The 21,027-nt window shown below is 44.5% G+C and overlaps 1 protein-coding gene across 1 annotated transcript in view; it reads left to right on the top strand.

Annotated features, from left to right (window-relative positions):
* Positions 1-466: 466 nt before the first annotated feature.
* Positions 467-21,027, top strand: part of kcnq4 (potassium voltage-gated channel subfamily Q member 4) — a gene marked incomplete at its 5' end in the record, with an annotated part of 38,619 nt that continues 18,058 nt past the window's right edge. Inside the window, one exon of the mRNA XM_079287882.1 lies at positions 467-768. Coding sequence (XP_079144008.1) covers positions 467-768 — 302 coding nt within the window. The remainder of the gene's footprint in view (positions 769-21,027) is intronic.

Below are 21,027 nucleotides of genomic sequence, written 5' to 3'. Positions count from 1 at the left end.
TTGTGATTTATGACTGCACGTTCCAAGTGTATTTATGGTAATACGCGTTCCTTGATTGGGTTCAGTTTGGGCTACTTCTGCAAAGGGGTGACGGGTCTTTCACTCTGTTCTCGGAGTTATGCGTAATCACTCGTCTGCACCCCGCTGATTCCCTCTCACATTTGGCTCTTAACAATGGTCGCTGAAGGTCACGTTTCAGTGCGACGCACTTATTTAAGTCATATGCATCTGTTCTTTTGCAACCGCGACTTGATTTACAGATAACTTTTACATCTGAAGTAATTAAACCGAGACAACAGGGGATGGTGTTCACTCATGTGTTTTGACCAGCAGAGTAGTTTTAGTCCACTTTATAGGAAAGACAAACCGGACTATGACTTGGTCAAAACTTTGCTCTGCGCTCCTGCGGATGATCCAGTGAAACGTGTCAAATCCTACCGGATAGTTTAATCGTGCCAAGCTGAGGATGTTAGAAAGTCCGTCAAAGAACGGCGGCATCAGAATGTTCGTGCCCCCGGCTTCGAACGACGACAGGCGGGTAGAGTTTGTGGCTCTGGCCGCTGTTCACACGGAGAGAAGCGAACCGTCCAGCCCGGAGCGCGGGCACGCGTCTCACCGCACGGGTCTGCTGGGCACCCCGCTGCCCGGGCGGCCTGGACTCCGGGCCAACACCCCCCCTTCAAACAAACGCTTCAGAAAGTTTCAAAACTGCATGTACAACGTGCTGGAAAGACCAAGAGGATGGGCTTTCATCTACCATGCGTTCATGTAAGTGTTCCATCATCGTCATCGTTTGTTTTTATTGTGGCGAGTGCCCAAATGAAGCGTGTGTCAAACTCAACATTTGGCTTTTTATCAGCTAAAAACTTCATAAAGATGAATAAAGTCAGTGAGCGAAGCCACGTGCTGCGAGATAGGCGACATTGCACGAGTTTCCAATCATGTGTTTTGATCAGCGTACGCCAGCAGTCATTTGATGTATTTACCAATTAACCAGGCAGAGTTGCTTATTCTGCAGTTAGCACAGTTACATGTCGTTCATCATCACAACACGGGGTCTCCTGTTTAATTCCCCTCCTCTGTGTCTGATTAAATCATCAGGAGGACTCTGGATGAACTGAAATTGAAAGTGAAAAATGACAGTGTTCTCACTCGAAGTGTGGTTAAAAACTTTATTGAGACTGAACTTTTTTGTTGCAGCATTTTTATGAACAAGTGAAGTAAATAATGTCTTGGTAAAAAACAACACTTGAATTCATTCTGAAGGAATCATTACATGGCGGCTTTTTAACCATATGAAGAATAATCTTGCACTAAACATGGAGCTCAAACTGAAGCAACTGTAGAAAGTATTCTGTCGCTGACGCTTAACCCCAAGTTGCTCCCGTAGCTGTGTATGAATGGGTTCGAGTGTTAGTTGGTCCTGATGGGCAGGTGGCACCTTGCACGGTAGCCCCTGCCATCAGTGAATGAACGGGTGTGAATGACATATAGTGTTAAAGCGCTTTGAGTGGTCGGAAGCCTAGAAAACCACAAAACAAGTACAGTCCATTTACCATTCAAAGTACCCGTCTGCCATATGCTCTATAATGTACACAACATGTAAACACTGGAAACGTACGAGCTCACGGGTGGCTGTTCCCAACAGCCCAGGAATAACATGCAGCACGTATTTGTCCAAACCAAACTGTGCTGAATGATGTCAGATTTAAATGTAACCTCTTTTATGACTTTATCGAAACACTTGGCAGTGTTGAAAAAAGCCAAAGTTCCCTCCGTGATTATTTCCAGTTTTCTAAGAGTGTCTGTGTATGTCGCTGTCTTTTCAAGTGAAGCCCAGGACAGCTGTCCTCCAGTTGCTCCTGGCACATATAGTGGACAGAACATTGTGTGTGGGAGCTCTTTTGGACCGGGTCGTGCTTTCACCGTCATTGTTTAGAAAAGAGCCGCAGTCTTCCTGCCAAAATGCCATCATGTGTTTATAACGGGGAAAGCCCACTGCAGAACAGCTCTCATACGTGTTCTCGTCATATAACGTTGGCCATATTCACTTCTCTCTATTTGTTTCTGCCTTTTCCCTTCCCACGGGACTGCAAACATGTCTCTGCACTCACAACAGAAGTAACATGCTGTTGTGTCTTTGTGTTTCTCAGTAAGGGCCATGGCCTTGGCAGGCTCGTTGCGAGTGACATTCTCCCTGATGTTACTGGGTGTCAGAGTGGATAGCAGCCATGCCGTTATTGTTATTTCTCTGTCAGAGAGGCAGGGCAGGCCCCTCTGAGGTGCCCAGATCATGTTTCAGATGCCACGGCCTCAAAGACGGAGCTGGACTGACTCTGGAAGCGAGCCGCTGGCTCTGTGATGTCCTGTTTCATGTTGCCGTCTTAACAGATTGCAAAATGTACCTGCGACTAAAATCCTTTCCGCTTTGACGTGATGTGTGTCGAGTGCACAATATGTCGAGCAGAGTGCATCATTCCCATGATACGGCATCATCCTGAGCTGTGCACTTGTTTTGATTCATGACATGTGAGGCGCTCGCCGTGCTGAGACCTGTACCATGTGCGGGGCAAATGAATTGTACCGTGAAGCTCAATTAAGGCGGCGTTGATCTCTTGTAATTGGAATTAAGCCGTACACTGCTGTGTGTAGGGCGCTTTGCTAACTTCCACCGAGCCTTTAATTAGTCCTGCATTGTAATGGGGGACGCTGAAACAGATGCGTTGCCTCCAGAGAGCCTCTCGTCACAGGTGTGTGTTGGAGCGGGAATGGGGAAAGGGGTGAAGTAGCTCTCCACTGTAACGTCTCCCCACGGGCACCCACTCAGGTCCCACCACACTCCTCAGCCCTCCTTGTTTTCGGTCACAGCTGCACACAAGATGCATCCTCACAGAGACAGATTTCCTCTCGCGATAAAGACCTTGCGTCACTTTAACATCCTGCCCTCTAAACGGCTCAGGTTGCACTATTGTAAACAGTTTTACATCTGTATTCCAACTGGCTGCTGTGGAAGAGACACTTCTTCAAACAACTTGTTCAACAAGTGTAATAACTGTATGCTAATTCTGTTTCTCCGCTCCTCTCATTTCCTCTCCTCTCCCCTCCTTTCTGGCAAACTTGGCATTAATTAGATGAACAGACTCAACTAAAAAACGGAGAAAGAAAGGGATGGAGGAATTCTAAGGTTGCGGTAACTTGTTAAAAGAGACAATAGTGTTCCTGGAAACCTCTGTGAATACGAATTCCTCCTTTCACCAACCCGATCCGTTGCTGAGACGACAGTGCAGGTTCTTGCGTTTGCCGAGGCGCTGGTTCAAATGGTGCGTTAAATCTTAAGTGTCTCGTTATGGTCCCTTCGGGCACTGACAGGAAAACTCTTTTGTCAGCTTTGAATCGCTTCTTTTTCTTACACCTGCTCGTAAAACTTCCCAAACCTTCCCTATGAGCTTGGCAGATGAGCGACTACATTCAGAGGGGATCGGTTTCAGTGTTTCCCCTCACCTCTAAACTCTAACCCATTTCCACCATTGGCAGTGCCACATATAGACCGTCACATGTTTTTGCCCGTAATAATTCATCCCAGCAGCAGGTCCTTTGGGGCCGTGGAACTCCAGTGTGCCAGACTAGCAGTCCCCAACCAGGTCCCACTGCATTGTGCCAACTAATGCTCGTACTGTGGAAACCCAACAAGCCATGTCATGTCTTGATCTTAGCTGTCACACTCCATCTTAGTACCCCCAGCCTGAAATATTCAGTAATAGTGCATGTGAGCGGAAAGGAAAATGAAGACCCAGCACTGATCAGCCAGAGTGATTGATGGTTCTAAGGAGGGTGAAAATATACCGGTCATGTATTATTTAGAGTTTTTAAACTTGGCCTCGGGCGTCAGTATTAGTGCGGTGGAGAGAAATGTCTTCACAAGTCGTTGTTTTATGAGGAGCTCTGTTCTGACCCTCCTGCCAGTTTAATTGAGTTTTTGAGGCAACTAGTGCTTTCGAGGGCTTTTGCCGCTTGGACGTAAACACACGGCGTTTTGATGATGTGCTGAAATGGTTAATTCTGATGTTTTTCTAAGGAAACCTGCGTTACAAAATAAAGGTGCAGAAAGCGTAGCATCGAGTGTTCATGGAGCTTTACCCAAACCAGGGACAAGGAGTGAGGATATCTTCAGCCTCCGCTGCTTCGGTTTTGCTCATTCTCTTTTAAATTTGTCTCTGGCAACTCCAACACTAAACCACTTTAAGGTGTCTTTCTTACAAGCTGCACATGTGGTTGTAAACTTACACAAATACACATCACTCTGCAGTAATTGAATGAAAGAGAGACCACTTTAATGCGTACAAATCTTCTTGCAGCGTTTAATAACGCGTTGTTTATGCCTGTAAAGAAATTATCATTAATCTGACAGGGAAGCAACTTCTTTTTTTTCCCCCTCCGTCCCTTTGATCTGAACAGTAGCTTCACAGAGTAAACTTCTCATGAATCTTTGCCAGATGAAGCCTTCTGTCTCCATGACGTGTGGGAATCCCTTCACATTAACCTTGTAGGGCACGAGCACCAGTGATGGGTTCTGTTCATGAGAGCTTGAGCCTAAAGCCACATTATTTATAGATGTGGAGGGAGATACCCACAACAGGACTCGCAGCCTAATGCTCCCCGTAACCTTTCCACTGATGGTTTGAGTGATCATACCGAAAATACTGGTTGAAATATCTACTGTATGTGGCCCATGGTTCATTCTTCACGCATCCTCTGTGCTCACGGTGCTGCACACAGAATGCAGCTTGCAAGCTTTACATAAAAGGTGAATGCGTTCCCTCTATCCTTGCAGTGTTCCCTCCCTCTGAACCCTCTGAACCCGGTCTAAGTCAGCTCATCTACTTTCTCACCTCGGTCATGCAAACAGTCTGGTCTGCTTGTCCAGGATTTCAACCACGCGACACAAAGCCCACTGAAATCCCTCGCTTTTGGCATCCTCCGAAAACCACTGACGCATTTTGGTGTTGAAGTTTTTTAATTATTGATGATCTAAGTAGCGTCCGAAAATAGCTTTTTTGTTTTGTTGTTTGTTTGCCTTTTCAGTCAGCGCATGAATGTGTTTTTATTGATGACTAAGAGGGAAGAGTGGAGCGGGAGGTGGCACCATGAAACGGTGAAGGGTGGAAGCCACTCGGCACATTGTGCGGGGGTTTTAACCTGCTCAGGACTGCAGATTCGATGCTTGTTGTTCAATTACCGCGGCTGCTTTTTTTTAATCGGTTCACCTCAGCAGGTTGTGTAAATTCTGCTCCATTAAGAATCCTTTGTGGCACAAATGCCTTTGCTCTCTCTCTCTCGCTCTCTCTCTCCTCCTGAGTGGGAATATAATCTCTCATTTGTTTAATTGACTTCCCCTCCCTCACTGCCACTCTCTTTCCCTCTCTTACTCTCAGTCCTGATTGGCTGCTCATGTCTTTTCTTAAAAGGGCTGTGTGTGTGTGTGTGTGTGTGTGTGTGTGTGTGTGTGTGTGTGTGTGTGTGTGTGTGTGTGTGCGTGTGTGTGTGTGAGAGAGGTAAGATCAGCTATGCCTTGAAAATGTGGAGAATTAAAACATAAAAAATGGATACATAGGTAATAATGGTCACATGCATAAGTTAGTAAAGTATTTAGAGTCTTAGGGACACACCGGTCGTGCAGTACCCTGCTAATTCTTCTTCAAGAGAGCATCTTTGGCCTTTGATTTGACTGAAGGAGGAACCGACGTCGAGTCGAGCTGATAAGGAGATTAAGTCCAGAGTGAGAAGATGATTTTGTTTGTTTAAAGACATCATTTTGGATACAGACACAAGGTCGTTTTTGAGTCAAGATGTGTTGATGTCTTGGTGCTGCTGCTTCCTGTGAGGACAACAGTTCATCAGGGACATAATAAAATGTATAAAAGATAAAAGATGTTTCATTAAAAGGTGAACGTCTTGGGGTCTTTCCCCCACGTTCACACCCGGCCTGTGTGATTGTCACAGTCCAGCTGAATGTCTCATATCATGTCACGTGTGCTGACGTCAGCTTTAACTTGCCCGCCCTGCTGTGGCTTTATTTTTCCATCGAGTGGCTTGCTTCCTGCCAACACCAAAGTGTGACACAGAGGACAAACAGAAGAAGGAGGAAGGAGTAGGAGGGAGCTTGATTTTGCTAAGCATGAATGATAAACATGATAATGCGATACTCTATCGATCCCTGTCGGAAAATTCTCTTTCCGCTTGTGCCCTACCGCAACAGCAGCCCCGAAGCCGGAAGGGATCCAGTGTCTTGCTCAAGGGCACTGCAGCAGGGCAGATGTTTGCAAATGGGGATTGAAAGGTAGTCTCTTTAAAGGCAACGGGGAGAGAAAAATGTGGGAGGATATGTCAGGAGCGTGCGGAATGTCCAGAAACGGTAAAGAAAACATCTGTTTCGGAGGTGTTGATGGCCTCGTCGTCCCGCAAAGGAGGGAAGGGCTTCTAACACGGCAAGTGATTCATGTGTGCATGAGGGAGAAGGTTAGGAGATGGGAATAGGAGTAAGATGGACAGAGAGGAGAGTCGAGGTTAGTTGGTGTATTAATTTCTCCTTTCGGGGCAAAATATGTCTCCCTGGAGAGGGGACTGTCTGTCCTGGGACGGCCGATCAGGCATCAGGTTTCCCCCCAATATCCAGTCCTGTTCTCTTTGCTCACGTTCAGACAGGAAAAGGACACGCACACACACACACGCACGCACGCACGCACGCACGCACGCACGCACACACACACACACACACACACACAGCATTATCATGATGTTGTTTATTTACTTGACAGTGCAGAACAAATATAAAAGGCTGAAGGTGAAACATGTAAAAAAAAACACACTCAGCAGAGACCCTGAGCCACAGACAATGGCCTTGTTTCATTCTCCTGCAGATGGGCGATCAGCAGCGGTGTTGACACCATCTACTCTGCAGTAATCTGTGTTTATATAATGTTATTGTCGCTGAAGCGGGCCAGGAATACTGTGGCATGTGCTCGTGAGGGTCAAAGGGAAATGCCAAGAGTTTATTTTGACTAGGCAAGACCCTCTAAACATCAGATCTACTTTCACTACCAGAAAAATCCAGAAGCAGTCTTCCAGCTCCCTTGTACTGTATATCTCATTATTACATCTCGCTCTCTCTCTCTCTGCAACATATAGCATCTGCGATTTATGCAGAGGTGGCGATTCTGCTCAAGTAGATTCACAACAGCAGCTGCAAATACTGACAAATTGTTGTGTCATTTTCATGTAGCAGTCATTCATTTAAACAAAATACCGTTGGTGGGGGATTATAGTACATCCTTTGGGATGTTTGCCAGTGTATCCCCAGCGTGTTCTCAGGAGACCATAGTGTTGAAACTACACGTTCCTCTTAGCTGCTGACACATTTCCGTGTACACAGTGATGCTGAGGAGGTGGGATAACTTCAGTTTTAGGATACAAATAAACAACTACTGCAAACATTTGTGCTGCAATACGTTGCATGTGGTTGGGATGATTTGTTTCTGTGACACAAGTTCTCACAACAGCAAAATGTCAGAACCTGTTTTCAGAAATGTTGCTTCTAATTCATACATTTTTTAACAGAAATGAATGAAACGGGTTGAAACCAGATTTCCACACAGGGATACAAATACACATGCAAAAAAATCTTTTCACATCATTAATGTTAAAACATGTTACCAGCTCTCAAAAGAGAGACGAAACTAAACAACAGGCTCCATTTATTCACTCCAAAGTTGTAAAAATGGCAGAAAAGAGTAAACAGTATGTCAGTATCCTCACTCATCTGCTAATTTATTGAGTTTTTTTAGGCATAGATTTTCTTCACTTTCTGTCCAAAATCAGTGCGTTTGCGACATAACGGTGCAAAAGCGAGACATCGTCAGACGAGATTTCACTGCACACCTTCCATCCTGATTTCTTTCGATTGATCAACATTACCTTCCCTCTATTTTCTAACTGCAACATTTCATCAGACACCTCTCTGACCTGTGAGCTTTCTCTTGAAACACTTTACTTGCGCTGCCCTTTGGGTTCTCACACTGCCCTGCTTCAAATCAATGCTACAGTGGACTGTCGAAACCCTGCAGCCCAGCTGTTAGGGAAAACAAGAGAATTAGGACTTGGGCGACGACAGACGGCCCTGCCAGTAAAGTCTGGCTACCTTGTGACTGGAAATGTATTGTGTCACAAGCCATTGGAAGGCTACTACTTAACATCACCCTCTGTAAACGCTCCTCTATTTAATCCTATAATTCCAGAGAACTGTAAAGGGCACACTGTCACCATCTGCACAGTAAACATCCCCGGCAGTATCCACGCAAAATTATGAGAAAGATGATGATGCCATCATCTTCCAGCAGCACACTTAGGACCTGACCCTAATGGAAGTCTGCACCTGCACACCGCCGATTATAAGCAGATGCTGAATAATGTGGAAACTAACTGTAGGTGCTGATAAGGAATTCCCATGTTAGTTGATACATCGGTGGGAAAGCCCGCTTCTTCTTGTCTCATTCACCGGTCTACATGACAATGACTCTGAGGCATTAAAGGATATGATGACGATGAATCGAAAGGTGACAAGTTGAGCTACTGATGCAGGAAGCTGATAGAAATCGAAATATGTTCAAAAGCCTCGAGAGACAAGATCACGTTTCAGAAAGTTGTAATGCAAAACATTTTTTGTCAGGAGTGATATAAGCAATATGGATAAAATCCTGGACCAGGATGTGTGTTATTTCATATCTTCTCCATGATATATATTGTGGTATTGTTGACTTTATGGAAAATCAATTGAGAAATTGTCCGTCTGCTTTGAGCCAGACCAGCGAATAAAGTACCTGACAAATACAATGTACTTCATTACATTGATGCAAAAATGTGAAAAATCCTACAATGTCATCAATTAGTCCTGCTCATCGATCTGCCCACCCGAATATACCGAGACGCGCTAAATGGAGAGCTTTGGGATTCGTGTTATGGCAAAATCTCTGACAGCAGACACATTAATATGGTCCCCTGGTATATGTATACGGTTACATCGATCGGCCCCAGTTTGTTTTATATATTTAAGCTGTTGTAAAATGTATGATATATAAGCTTGAAAGCTATATAAAAGTGCACGTCTCTGCAGAGGCTGGCCAGTGTCTCTGACGTGTTTAGGTCCAAACAACCTCTGTACATCACACTGCGTCTCTTGGGCGTGTTATTTTTCTGGTGTTGGATTTTATTCTCTGTCCCAGTGTTTGTAACTTTACCCCATCCGGCACGTGAGTGCTCTGCGTATAGTTTTCAGGATGAGGAGGCTGCATGACTGCAGGCATACCTGATTTGTATTGCCTGATTGCATCCTCAGGTTTTTCAACATCCCTTTGTCCAGAGCTGCTTTACATCTTACTTGCAGTTTGGAGCAAACCTTGTTCTTTCTTTCTCTCTGCCGGTTCTCTTCCTGCTCTTTCTGCTTGTTGTCTGTCTCTGTCTCTTGTCTCTCTAGATCCTGGGACAGCCTCGGTCTCTGTGTCTTTCTCCTGTTGTCCCTGCCTGGCTGCACCAGCATGCAAGGCCCATCTTGAGTGTTGTTAAGATCATTTTAATTTATAACGGCAGTCACTATAAACATGTGAGGAAGCGGCACCATGGAGACGGCGCTCAAACAAAATCACAATGTGGGATCGTATTAATAAGGTCTGCCTCGACTGCAGAAAGCGCTTTGCAATGTGTGTGTACATATACGTGTGTGTGTGTGTGTCTGTATGTCATTGCTCATGTGGCTGAGTGTGCATGCTGTCAGGTAAGGTCTTGATTGGCGTGCGCACATTTGCAAAATGTGTGTGCATTAATGCATGTGTAGGTTTATGGAGATTGTGTGTGTGTGTGTGTGTGTGTGTAAATGCCTGGCCAGTTGCATCGTGGGCAGAGCATAAGCAATAATCAAATGTTGACGACGGAGCCATAATTACTCTCGCTTTGAGATTGTTTTTGTCTGCGCTCTGTCCCCCCCTCCTCCTCCTCTTCCTCCTCCTCCTCCTCCTCCTCCTCTTCCTCCTCCTCCTCCTCCTCCTCCTCCTCCTCCTCCTCCTCTGAAGGCCTTATGCGCACCATTGCTTTTCTTGAGTCGGTTTCATTTCCTCCCTTCCTGTGTGACGGTTACTTTTCAGTTCCTTTTGCTGTAATCTGCTTCTCTGATCCGTTTCCTCCGTATATTTACATCAGAACGTCTCTTAGCTTCATCTGTTCCTCTGTTTTGTACCTTGTCTTTCCTTCTGGTTCTTCTTTCTCCTTCTGTTCCTCTACCTTTATTTGTTCTCTTCATCTTGATCCTGGTTGCTCACGACATGAAGTTAACAGGCTTCACTATAAGGAGTGGAGGAGGGGGAGACACTTTGTCCAAAAGTCATCCTGCCCCCCATGTCCCCTACATCTGCTCTGGCCTCACATCTCACTAATACACTCCCCTTTTACAACAGATATTGCTGATGAAAAGGTTTCAGTCGATGTCAAAACATGTTTTTTTATTGAAAATACAAAATTTATTTCAGCCAAGTATGAAATACAAATATAAACATAAACCTGCCACATCAAACTGTCCTCATTTTTGTATGTTATGATGTCATGCAGGAGTTCTGCCTGACTTTTAGATTGTTTCTTTTTTTACTCCCTTTGCAAAAATAAAACAGCTGCTAACGCTGCTCCATTCACACAAACACACAGTAAATCTGTTCCCACATGCCGGCAACCATGTTCACCCTGTGACAGTAAGTGTGTGTGTGTGTGTGTGTGTGTGTGTGTGTGTGTGTGTGTGTGTGTGTGTCTCGGTGGGCCCTGTAGTCTTCTCTTGGCCCCGAGATTAAAGCAATGTCAGCAAGTGTGTGATGAGACCTCACAGACGATACCTCATCTCTTGCTCTTTTCCATTCTGGCTCTCCTCGTCTCACTGTCCCCCTCGTCTGTCCAATACATTATTCAACCACTTCTTTCTGTCTCTTGTCCACCATCTTCATTATCTCTATCTGTGTCTGACTGATACTCACTCCATGTGCTCATTGCTACTTTTGTCTTCACCCCCCTTCCTCCTATTTCTACCGATACATCTACTACCTTAATACTGTATGTCTTTTCCCCCTCTCTCTTCCTCTGTCTCTTCTTAACACTCTCTCTCTCTTTCTCTATTTGCTTACGTAATATCACCGCTCAATCAATCATTCTAGCCCCCCGGCTGCCAGACCTTGTGGTGTCCCGTGACGTCCGAACAACGTCCCGTGTCCCAGAGTGCACATTAGACAAGGCCAAAAAAACTGAAAGAAGCAGTAAAGAAGACTTTCTGTCACTGTACAATCAAGTAGGAGTGTAATGATTCGGGCTAAGTATCGTTTCAAAAATGATGGTGCCAATACCAGTACCTTCAAAGAGATACAGATGCTGATAGAGTACTTCATGATACCTATCACGTGAATGGAAGCTGTGTGTGTGTGTGGGCCATGAACACATCGCAATGACACTTAGATGACTGATCACAGAGTTGGTGACAGCAAGTTGGCTTCCTGCAAAAATTTGCTTTGTTTGGCAATGTTTGCATAGTGTCTTAAACCGCATTACAGATGCTGGAATTGGGGGCTGCATAGGACAAACTTTGGAACAACTTTGCCTTTCGTTTTTTTCGGCCCACCCTGGAAAACACTTTTGCTCTTAAAGGTGGTTGAACACTTTGTACAAACGAGTTCTTTTTAAAGCAGACTCTGGCCTTTAGTGTGGAAGTAGTCTATAATAATGAGTCAAGTGAGAGACTGGATGGACAGTGGAGAGAATAGCAGGAAGAAGATCTGAGACGTCTGGAGGTACGGGGAGATTCAGCAGAGGGATGAATAATTCAGAAGAGTGTTATCTCTCCTTCCTCTCCCTGGCTCGTCAAATAATTGGCTGCAATGAGTGAAAGAGGGAAGAGGGTGTGTCTAAGAGGCCCACAAGTGGTCCATTCTGATCCTGGCTCTGCTTAAGCTAAAGAAAGGAAGAGGAGGAGGAGGAGGAGGAGAGGACACAGGGAGGAGAAAGGAGAGAAGTTCGGGTGAGAATATAAAAGCGAGTGTAAGACAGGAAAAAATGTAACAACAGTGATTTGAGTGCAGTAAATGGGTCAACGGTACACTATCTCTGTGTAATTCAGTCATAATCTCACACACTTAATCAGTTGTTGTGATACCAGTATCTTGAAAGCACATGTTGACGTCTCCAGTCTCGTGTGGTAGGCACTGAGTTATGTTTGAGTGTCCAATTCAGTAACGCGAAGTAAGGACTCGTTATGAGGAGAGAAAGTGTAAACTTAACGAATACTCTTCACCCTGCTTCATATATATGCTATATATAGTCAGTGAACAAAGGTTAACAGAGTGGTATAGTTGTGCAGTTTGCGTTTGATAAAAACATTGCTGCGTGTTAGCTGTAAGCGGATGCAGCCGTACATCAGGAGCAGTACCCTTCACCCGACAACATTTTTTTAAATCTGTGCTCTTTTGCGCACTGTTTTAGATGTTGTGCAATGTACAAGGAATAAAACCAGCTCGCCAACCGTCATCTCTTAGTGTTGGCCAACAGGTTGTAAGTAGTCAGGGCTCAGGTCCGGGGGAAGATATTTTCCCATTTACGGCAACGACATGCAGTTTTTTCAAGCCACTTGATAATTGTATGCCTAAAAAAATCTGTACATCTTTTGGGGAAAACACGATACGTGCCATCCTGTAGAGCCGACATCCTACTTTGCATCCGATAGTTCTTTAACTGTCTTCATCATTCTGAAACCATAACACAACAAATGTGTGCAAAAATGGTCTGATGTTACTATCTGTAAGTTACATAACATACATAGGTAGGGTAGGAATTTGGCGTACACAGAATTTCTAATCTTGAAACTTATTTGTTTTTTATACTGTGTTAGAGTCGAGTTCACAGAATGAATGTTTATCTGACAATTGTGCTTCGTTTGAATCTAAATCTCATCAGAATCTGGACTGCTCGAATGCAAATCAAGGATCCGCACCAATTCCAAGTCAATTCAATTCAATTTATTTGACTAATGTGGTCTTCAATACTCTGAATTTCAATATTAGGACAATAGAAGAACATTCAATCAATATTTTTCGATTTTAATGTGAAGTAAAATAACTTTTGCTCCATTCGTTTGCCGGTCCAGTCACAGGGAGACTGAGGACAAATGACACACGACTGAAGGTATTTTAAAAGCCTAAAAGATTCGGGGCTTTTGAGAAAACAACTGGTTGTGCTGTAGGTGTTTTCAGGGGTAGTGGGTGAAGTAAGCCTTTCTCACGTGGCTCTGGACTCTGTCTTATAAATACACATAACATAAAGACACTGACAGTTACACAAAGACACGCAGGGACAGACACTCAAACAGTTGGTCTGACAGGGAGGGATAGCGTGCAGCATAGACGCCGGACTGAGGAGTAACACAGTGCAGCCCCGCCATGTGACGTGACCTGGGTACCAGTGTTTGACTGTAATCACAGCAGAGATAACGTCAACGGACAGATAACGAGGCACAGAAGACACCACTCCTATAGCTACTACGTATCTGTCCCATACCAACTGACGGTTCAGCATCAAAGAAGGAGCTGCAGCTTTAGGGTCATGGGGTCGTTGCATTGGTTACCAACAACAGAGCGGCAAAGTATTTTTCCAGTGAACACAAGAGAGTCGGACTGTTTAGGTGTTAATAGTTAATGTTTGTGTAGCAGTTCGATGAAGGCACAGATCACTGAGGATCTTTTGACTGAATGTTAAACTGCCTGGCCAATACATCAGTAGATATTCACTGGCCTTGTGGTCTGCGACGTGTGCCATTTGGACGTTTATGACTTTACGGAACCTGTTCTCTAGCAAATGCAAAAAAATATGTTTAAAAAAGCGGTTGCACTGCAGTGATTTTTAAACATTGTCACCGATAAATATTTATTCACTTTCAAATTCTAATATTGACATCCATTATCGGTCGGTCTTTACTGTCCACTGTCTCAAACAAAGGTCTTTTGAGAATGGCCTTAACATGTGTGGCATTTTAACATGTGTTGGCCAGAGAGCGTTTATGAAATGCCCTCAAACCTCAGTATTGGTAACAGTGGCCTTAACATTACCACAACCATTGTTTCTCTGTAAATCATGTCAGCCCCTCGAGATCCGCTGACCACCAGGGTTGTGCGTGACCCCGGCCCACTTTCTCACACCCCTTGCCTCAAACTGGTGATCCCAATCCCATTAACCCCGAGTTAAAATGTTACAGTCACCGCTTTCTCTTTGTTGTTTCTCACTCCTCGAGAGACGCCCCTGGCCCCCTGCAATCCATCACTGGAGATCCCCGCTGCTACGGTAACAAGATTAGACCTGCAGAGTAATGATGATGGGCTTGAAGTTCAGGTGTGGCTCTGGTCAAGGAGCGGAGGGGTAATGGAGTTTTGGATCGGGGTGGGTTCCACTTCCAATAAACCTTTGGCAAGTCACATGGTGGGTCTGCTGATATGTCTTCAAGTTTAAGTTTTTCAATTAGTGCAAAATACTTTGATACAGATACAACCAAGAGTTCACTCTGCTTCCTATTTGGTCTCGACAAAGACCCGTCCCCAACCTCCAGCCCTGCTGATCCAAGCTGTGTGAAGGTTGAGCTCACTCACTGGTTCAATGGGGAAATGTCAGCGCTATACAAGCACACTGGTGTGTGAAGTGTGGGCCCATACACCGACTAAAAGGTCTGAAGACTCTGTGCTAATTAGCTAGCTGGGGCAAACAATCCTGCAGCTAAATGTCAGAGCTCTCTCTGCACTTCGCCTCCACCCTGGTCGCATCTGCGAGGCAGCTCCGTACAGTACAATTCACTGAGGACAAGTCCATATGTAGCAAAGAGCAGAAGTTTAAAAAAAAGAAGCATCAGAAACAATGGAGTGCATCTGTTTGATTTGTGTTGGGCTGTGGTGGGATGATGTGTGTGTGTGTGTGTGTGTGTCCGCGGGTCGTTGCTTACGCCTGATTATAAGGTCTTTACGATAGAGACCATTTCTTCCAGCTTAGTGGACAACTGATGTCAATATAGGGGCAATTAAATCAAAGGGTTTCATTTTCCCAGCCTCTCTTTCCGTAATCACACACATTTTCTATCATTTATGTGGACAATTTCACGCTGAATTGTCTGAATAAACTGCCCCCATCTGATGCTCCCACCAGGTCAAAGCAGCAACAATCAGCAAGAAATTGTGTGTAATTACTATGAATCCAGTTCCCGTTAGACACACACACACACCCATGAAACCTTCCGCACATTGTGGATTTATCCTTCCTCTGTGGTTACACTTTCATTTCGCCCCATTTACTGGTTGGATATGAGATTTCCTCAGTCTCCAACCATCTGTATCACATATTTGAGTCATGTCACTGAGGCACAGGAAACCACCAGAGACAAGAACACTCCTCCTTACGGTGAGTGTGCTCCGTGAATCTATAACATACATTTATTTGTGTGTGTAAGCAGCTTCTGCACAGATACAAACTTGGAGGGTTCGTGTTTCAAGAAGCTATGAAATGCTGCTTGATTATGATGCATAAATCCAGCTGATGATGAGAGGAGGGTTCATAATACTCATGATGCAGATTTAAGAGATACAAGAACTCCTTGTCATTTCTGAGACTGTAGTTTGTGGTGTAGTACTTTTTTACTAAATGACATTGCGGTATATAAGTGTGCACAGAATCACAAATCACGTTCCTCTCCTCTGAATACACATTTGACTTATTATTTGCTACTCCTCTCATGTTGAGCTGAGTCTAGATTCCTTTTTTCAAATGAAAGATCATTTCTCCAGTTTGCAGTGCACATCCGTTTTTTCTTACAAGCTGTTCTTGATACTTGACGTTCTTCACTCCAAGATAACCACCAAGAAGGCCAAACAAACACAAGCCTATCAAGCAGGAGACCGGTGTTTACTTGATTTGGATTTGGAAAAACTTGTCCACGCATTTATCTTCAGCAGACTGGACTACTGTAACGGTGTGTTTACAGGTCTCTGTAAAAAATCCGTCAGAAAGCTGCAGGTCTGCTGAGACCCTCAGCTCCTTTAAATCAAGATTGAAGACCTTTCTGTTTGCTGCTGCCTTTAATTGAACCACATTCAATTAATATATTTAATATAATTTCCTGCATTTCTGCATTTTACTACTGCATTTTATTTCTTACACTGTTTCTTTAATTGTTTTTAAATCTCCTTTTCTTTTGCCTTATGTTTTGATGCTTTTAATGGTTTTATGTGAAGCACTTTGAATTACCTTGTTGTTGAAATGTGCTATACAAATAAACTTGCCTTGCCTTACTTCGTTTATGTTTTTAGCACACCGATGATGTTTTTCCGAAACATATCTCAGTGTTTTTTGTTGAAATCCACGTCAACCAGAGTTTACTGCGACTGTGCGTTCGTAAGTGTTGCCACGGTGTTGTTCTTTGTAGCCTCAATGCAATAAATATCAATGAGATATGGATGCACACTGTCTTCCATGGTTTGTGTGGATAAAAAAGAAATTCCTGAGAGAAAAATTCAAACACTGCCTAATTGTCACATCTCCACTCACCTGCCAGTTACTGTGTGAGATGTGTGTGCTTGTTGGATTATGGGTTTCAGAAAGTTGCAAAACTCCATGATTTCCAAGGTTTCTGTCTAAGATCGACTGGCCACTGGTCCAGGTGTACACGCCCTTTTACCCAGTGCATGCTGGGATTGATTGCGTTTGGAATAATGCGTTGAAGTTATGTAAACAGCCAGATCCAAAGGAGACTGTTATTGGAAATTGGAACACTTGGAATTCATCGATTGTTTTGCGTAATTAAGCCTCATTCTCTGGGAAAGAGTCGCTGAAACGTTTCTTTGTTCTGGTTGAAGGCACCAATGAATCACAGAAATCCTCACAGCTGCTTAAAAGACTCCAGCAACTTGGTTTTGCAGCACTGCAGTCTTAATCCATTGTGTGTGACACTTCAATCCTTCAATATCCAGTGTGCGAGGGTCAGGAACCAATACTCAACAAGCTGAAGGCCCCTTCTGTTTACCTGGTGTTTTATGCAACTAAAGGATTAGTTTCAATCAATCAAAAGCAGGGAACAGAGGACTCAATTATGATGTGATGTAACATTGGCTGACTGTATGCTGGCACTGAGTGTGTGTGTGTGTGTGTGTGTGTGTGTGTGTGTGTGTGTGTGTGTGTGTGTGTGTGTGTGTGTGTGTGTGTGTGTGTGTGTGTGTGTGTGTGTGTGTGTGTGTGTGTGTGTGTGTGTGGATGGCAGATACTTTCAACGCTGCTGTGACTGGGAGTGACATTCTCCAGCAAGGAAAATGTATCGGTCTAATTGGCACTCTGTTTGAAATGCATCATCTGCAGGCAGACAATGGAACAGCGTGGCAGTCTGTGGCTCTTTGGTGAGTGTGTGAACATGTGTGTGTGTGTGTGTGTGTGTGTGTGTGTGTGTGTGTGAGATCGTCTGGCTGAACAGTAGTAGTGTGCCTGCGATGGAGAGCGTGTGGCACTTTTGTGGCGTGTGAAGAGCCTGTTTATGTAATAAAGCAAATTATTAGTGTGAAAGTGTGTGAAAGTGTGTGAAAGTGTGTGAAAGTGTGTGGCGCTAGTCTCATGTCAGGTTCTCCCCCCCCCCCCCCCCCCATCCTCTTTCTCTTCCTGGGGCATGCGCCAGTAATAGAGCCCCTGAATCGCTCACTCAGCTTCTTTCCTCGTGAAAAAGCACTTTTCATGTGATATTTGTTTGTGTGTTGGGTTTTTGTTCCCGCCATGAAAAAGTTTGCTGTCCCAGAAGGAGGAGGAGGAGGAGGAGGAGGAGGAGGAGGAGGAGGAGGGGGGGGGGGGACTGGCCTGTTTTGAGCTGTGCAGCGATGTGCTCTGCAGCTACCTGCGCACATTTTACCTGCAGTCGCTATTTAAGGAGAGAGAAACGCTATTAATATCTTTCTACTGTTTCCACCTTTCTCCTCCCCCCCTCACCTCTCTCTGCTCACGACATACTCACTCGTCCTCCGCTTACTCACCTCTTCCCCCCCCCCCCATGTTCTAATTGAGCTTTCTTGCCACGTTTGCTGAGGCAGGTCTATTTGTTTACCTGTGTGTGTCCTTGTGGAAGGTGTCACTGCAAGCGTGAGCTCAATAATTGGACTGCGTGTGTGTTCTCTTTATGTTTGCGTGTTTGTGCAACTGCAGCGTGTGCACAGATGGGGGATCAATTCCTGAATTCCCTGAAAGCAGTCGTGAGAGCCTCATTGACCAGGGCCGGCGCCGCACATACACGTGCACTTTCACGTACATGTACAGGTACAGGTACAGGTACAGGTAAAGCGACATGACCCCATGCAGGACTCTTTCACTTCATGTCCAACTTCATCCCTCACCTGCTCTTTCTTTTCTCTGATTTCCTTTTCGACCCTTTTCATGGCATCCTTCTTTCTTTCTCTTTGATTCGTCAACCATCTGTCTTCACATCTATTCTACCTCAGCTTCATCTGATTCTCTGCGTCTCTCAGTCTTCTTCGTCACCCTCTCCTCTCCCTCCGCCTCCTCTGTTGTGTGTAACTGACAGCTGCTTTGTCATCCAGCGGTGATTGAATCAGAGGTGCACTCTCCCACAGTCCAGCTCCGCTGCACCGGCATTGGAAACGCATACAGAAACACACACTGTGTGACGCAGCAATACACCATGTCACATATGTTTATTAGCACTGGTTATGCCTATTTATCTCTCTCAAATATTTTCACAGTCCAGTCTAAGTAATGTGAGATCTCCCGTCTCACTTATGTATGCTGACAGGAAAACAGCAGTAAAAGCAGCCAGCCTAGCTTCCATTAAAAGCAATCTGGCTGCCCTGTTAGGCTGCTGTACATTTATTTGTTGTCTGCCCCACTGTCTGGTGTGTAACAGCGATACTGTATCTGGGATGTGAATGAGTAACAATTGCACAGTATAGATGAAGACTTACGCGGTCTGTTTCTTTCTTTCTGTCTCACTGTGCTTGCACTTTTCCCGATTCTCCACAGTGTCCATGAGACAAATTACACTCGGCCGGCTGTTGGGAGAAAAGTCAGATATTCTGTGTATATAGCAGAGCATGCATTATTCTTTCTAAAAGTTCTGGAGCAATTACTAATGCAGACAGCCTTTTACAGTAAACCTTGGTTATTTCATTCATTGTATCATGATGGCCTTTTTGTTGATTCGCTACATGACCAGTGGTGCATCTACACATCAACATGTCCATTTAGAATGTGTATAAAGACGCAGGCTTTTACTTCACTCCCTTCACTCCAGGTTGGGTCACATGGTCAGAGCAGTTGTAGCGGATGAGACCCTGTCTCTTGTGTTGAAGAGGCAGAGCCGAGGCATTGTGATATTTGTCTCTTAATAGATATTCAATGATTTATTTTATTGTCTTGGCCATGAGAGCAATATTTATGCTGATGTTTAAGTTCTCTCATCTCTAAATCCAGATGTCTTTATTGAGATATTTCAATATGAATGTATTTTGTTGAGGTTACATCAGTAAAGCACTCACGGCTGAGCAGATTTCTTTCCCGGTGTCCCCATGAGACCACCCTTGCTGATTTGGTGGATTTCGACAGATGCTTTGCTTTTAATTGACATTTCCCTGAAAGGAGGGCGGGATGGGGGTGAAAGTGTGCCCTCAGCAGAAATGTGACTCCGAATGCATTGGCCTAAATGTCTCCTCATCCGTTTGATTTCTTTATCTTTTTATGTATTCATGTTTTTTATTTGTTTATTCATTGGGAACAACAAGGCGTCGTCTTGGCGGACGCTCCCGGGTCACTGAACTACATCCAGTACGAGGAGCTTCAGCTGAACACTTAAGACAACGTGATCAAAGGGGACAACATACGTGGATGTCCATTCATGAATGACGTAGAGGTCGCTTTAAACAATAACTGATATTAGGTTAGATCTTGTGCTTAGATGATGTTTTCAGTAGCAATCAATCCTTAAAGGACTGAGAGCCACAAGCCAGGGCAATTTGAAGGAAGGAGAGATGGATTAACACGTTGTTGAATTGTAGAATACAACCCGCCTTATTCTAGAAATACCATATCAATAATCATCAGTCATCTTTGATATACTCTCAGTGTCACTTCAAGCAACACCGCACACTGACTTGTACTTGGTTGGAGGACTTCTACATAAATGGTGTTTTGCAGCCACATGTGAGTTTGGCAGAGGTTGTGATTTGAGGCTTGTGGTCTGAATGAGATGAGGTTTGAGGGGTTATTAGACGACACCCAGCAGATTTCTACATTGTGATTATGCAAACTGGCTGCATCAACAGATATCATGACCCGTGCTGGGAGTAACTCGTTGCGGTGAGTTTCTGTAAGTAAGCGACAGCCATTACATTCGGGAAAATGTAACTTATTTCTGCGGGAATGTTGCGTCTGCATTTTTGTAAAAGCCAAGCTGTCGATGCGGCTATCTGTCCCGTGACTTGTTTCCTGTCATAAAGCACAAGTGAAAGAAACCACCTGAGATGCTGCCCCGGCTAATCACCTCCTTATGGAAATCCACACAGCGCTTTAAGTTAATTGAGAGGAAAAAGACAGACAGTTAAGTCAGCACATTACTCAGTTGATGAACGACCAAAATGCATTTTGTTGCAGAGAGTTATCCGAGTGTGTTTCTAACAAACTAACTCCGCTGTGGCTGAAACACAAAGCCTCCTCCGGGCATGACTCCCTGGGCTGAGATATAGACAGTAGTAATGTGGGGGTGTCCGTTTATTCACGCTTGGTGTAAGGTGTCTTTCTAGCTGTCTAAGATCTACTTTCTCTTTTTATTTGTGTCTTGCCATCTGGAAACTGTGGCCGGCCAGGCAGACCAAACAAAAACAGTCGGAGAAGCTGCTCATTCACTGACTCCTCACACATGTGATGACCAAATACTCTTTT

This window comes from Melanostigma gelatinosum, assembly GCF_949748355.1.
Source record: "Melanostigma gelatinosum genome assembly, chromosome: 17".
In the NCBI taxonomy this organism is placed as follows: Eukaryota; Metazoa; Chordata; class Actinopteri; order Perciformes; family Zoarcidae; genus Melanostigma; species Melanostigma gelatinosum.
The sequence above is the reverse complement of the archived record's forward strand: the minus strand, read 5'-3'. Positions and strand labels throughout refer to the sequence as shown.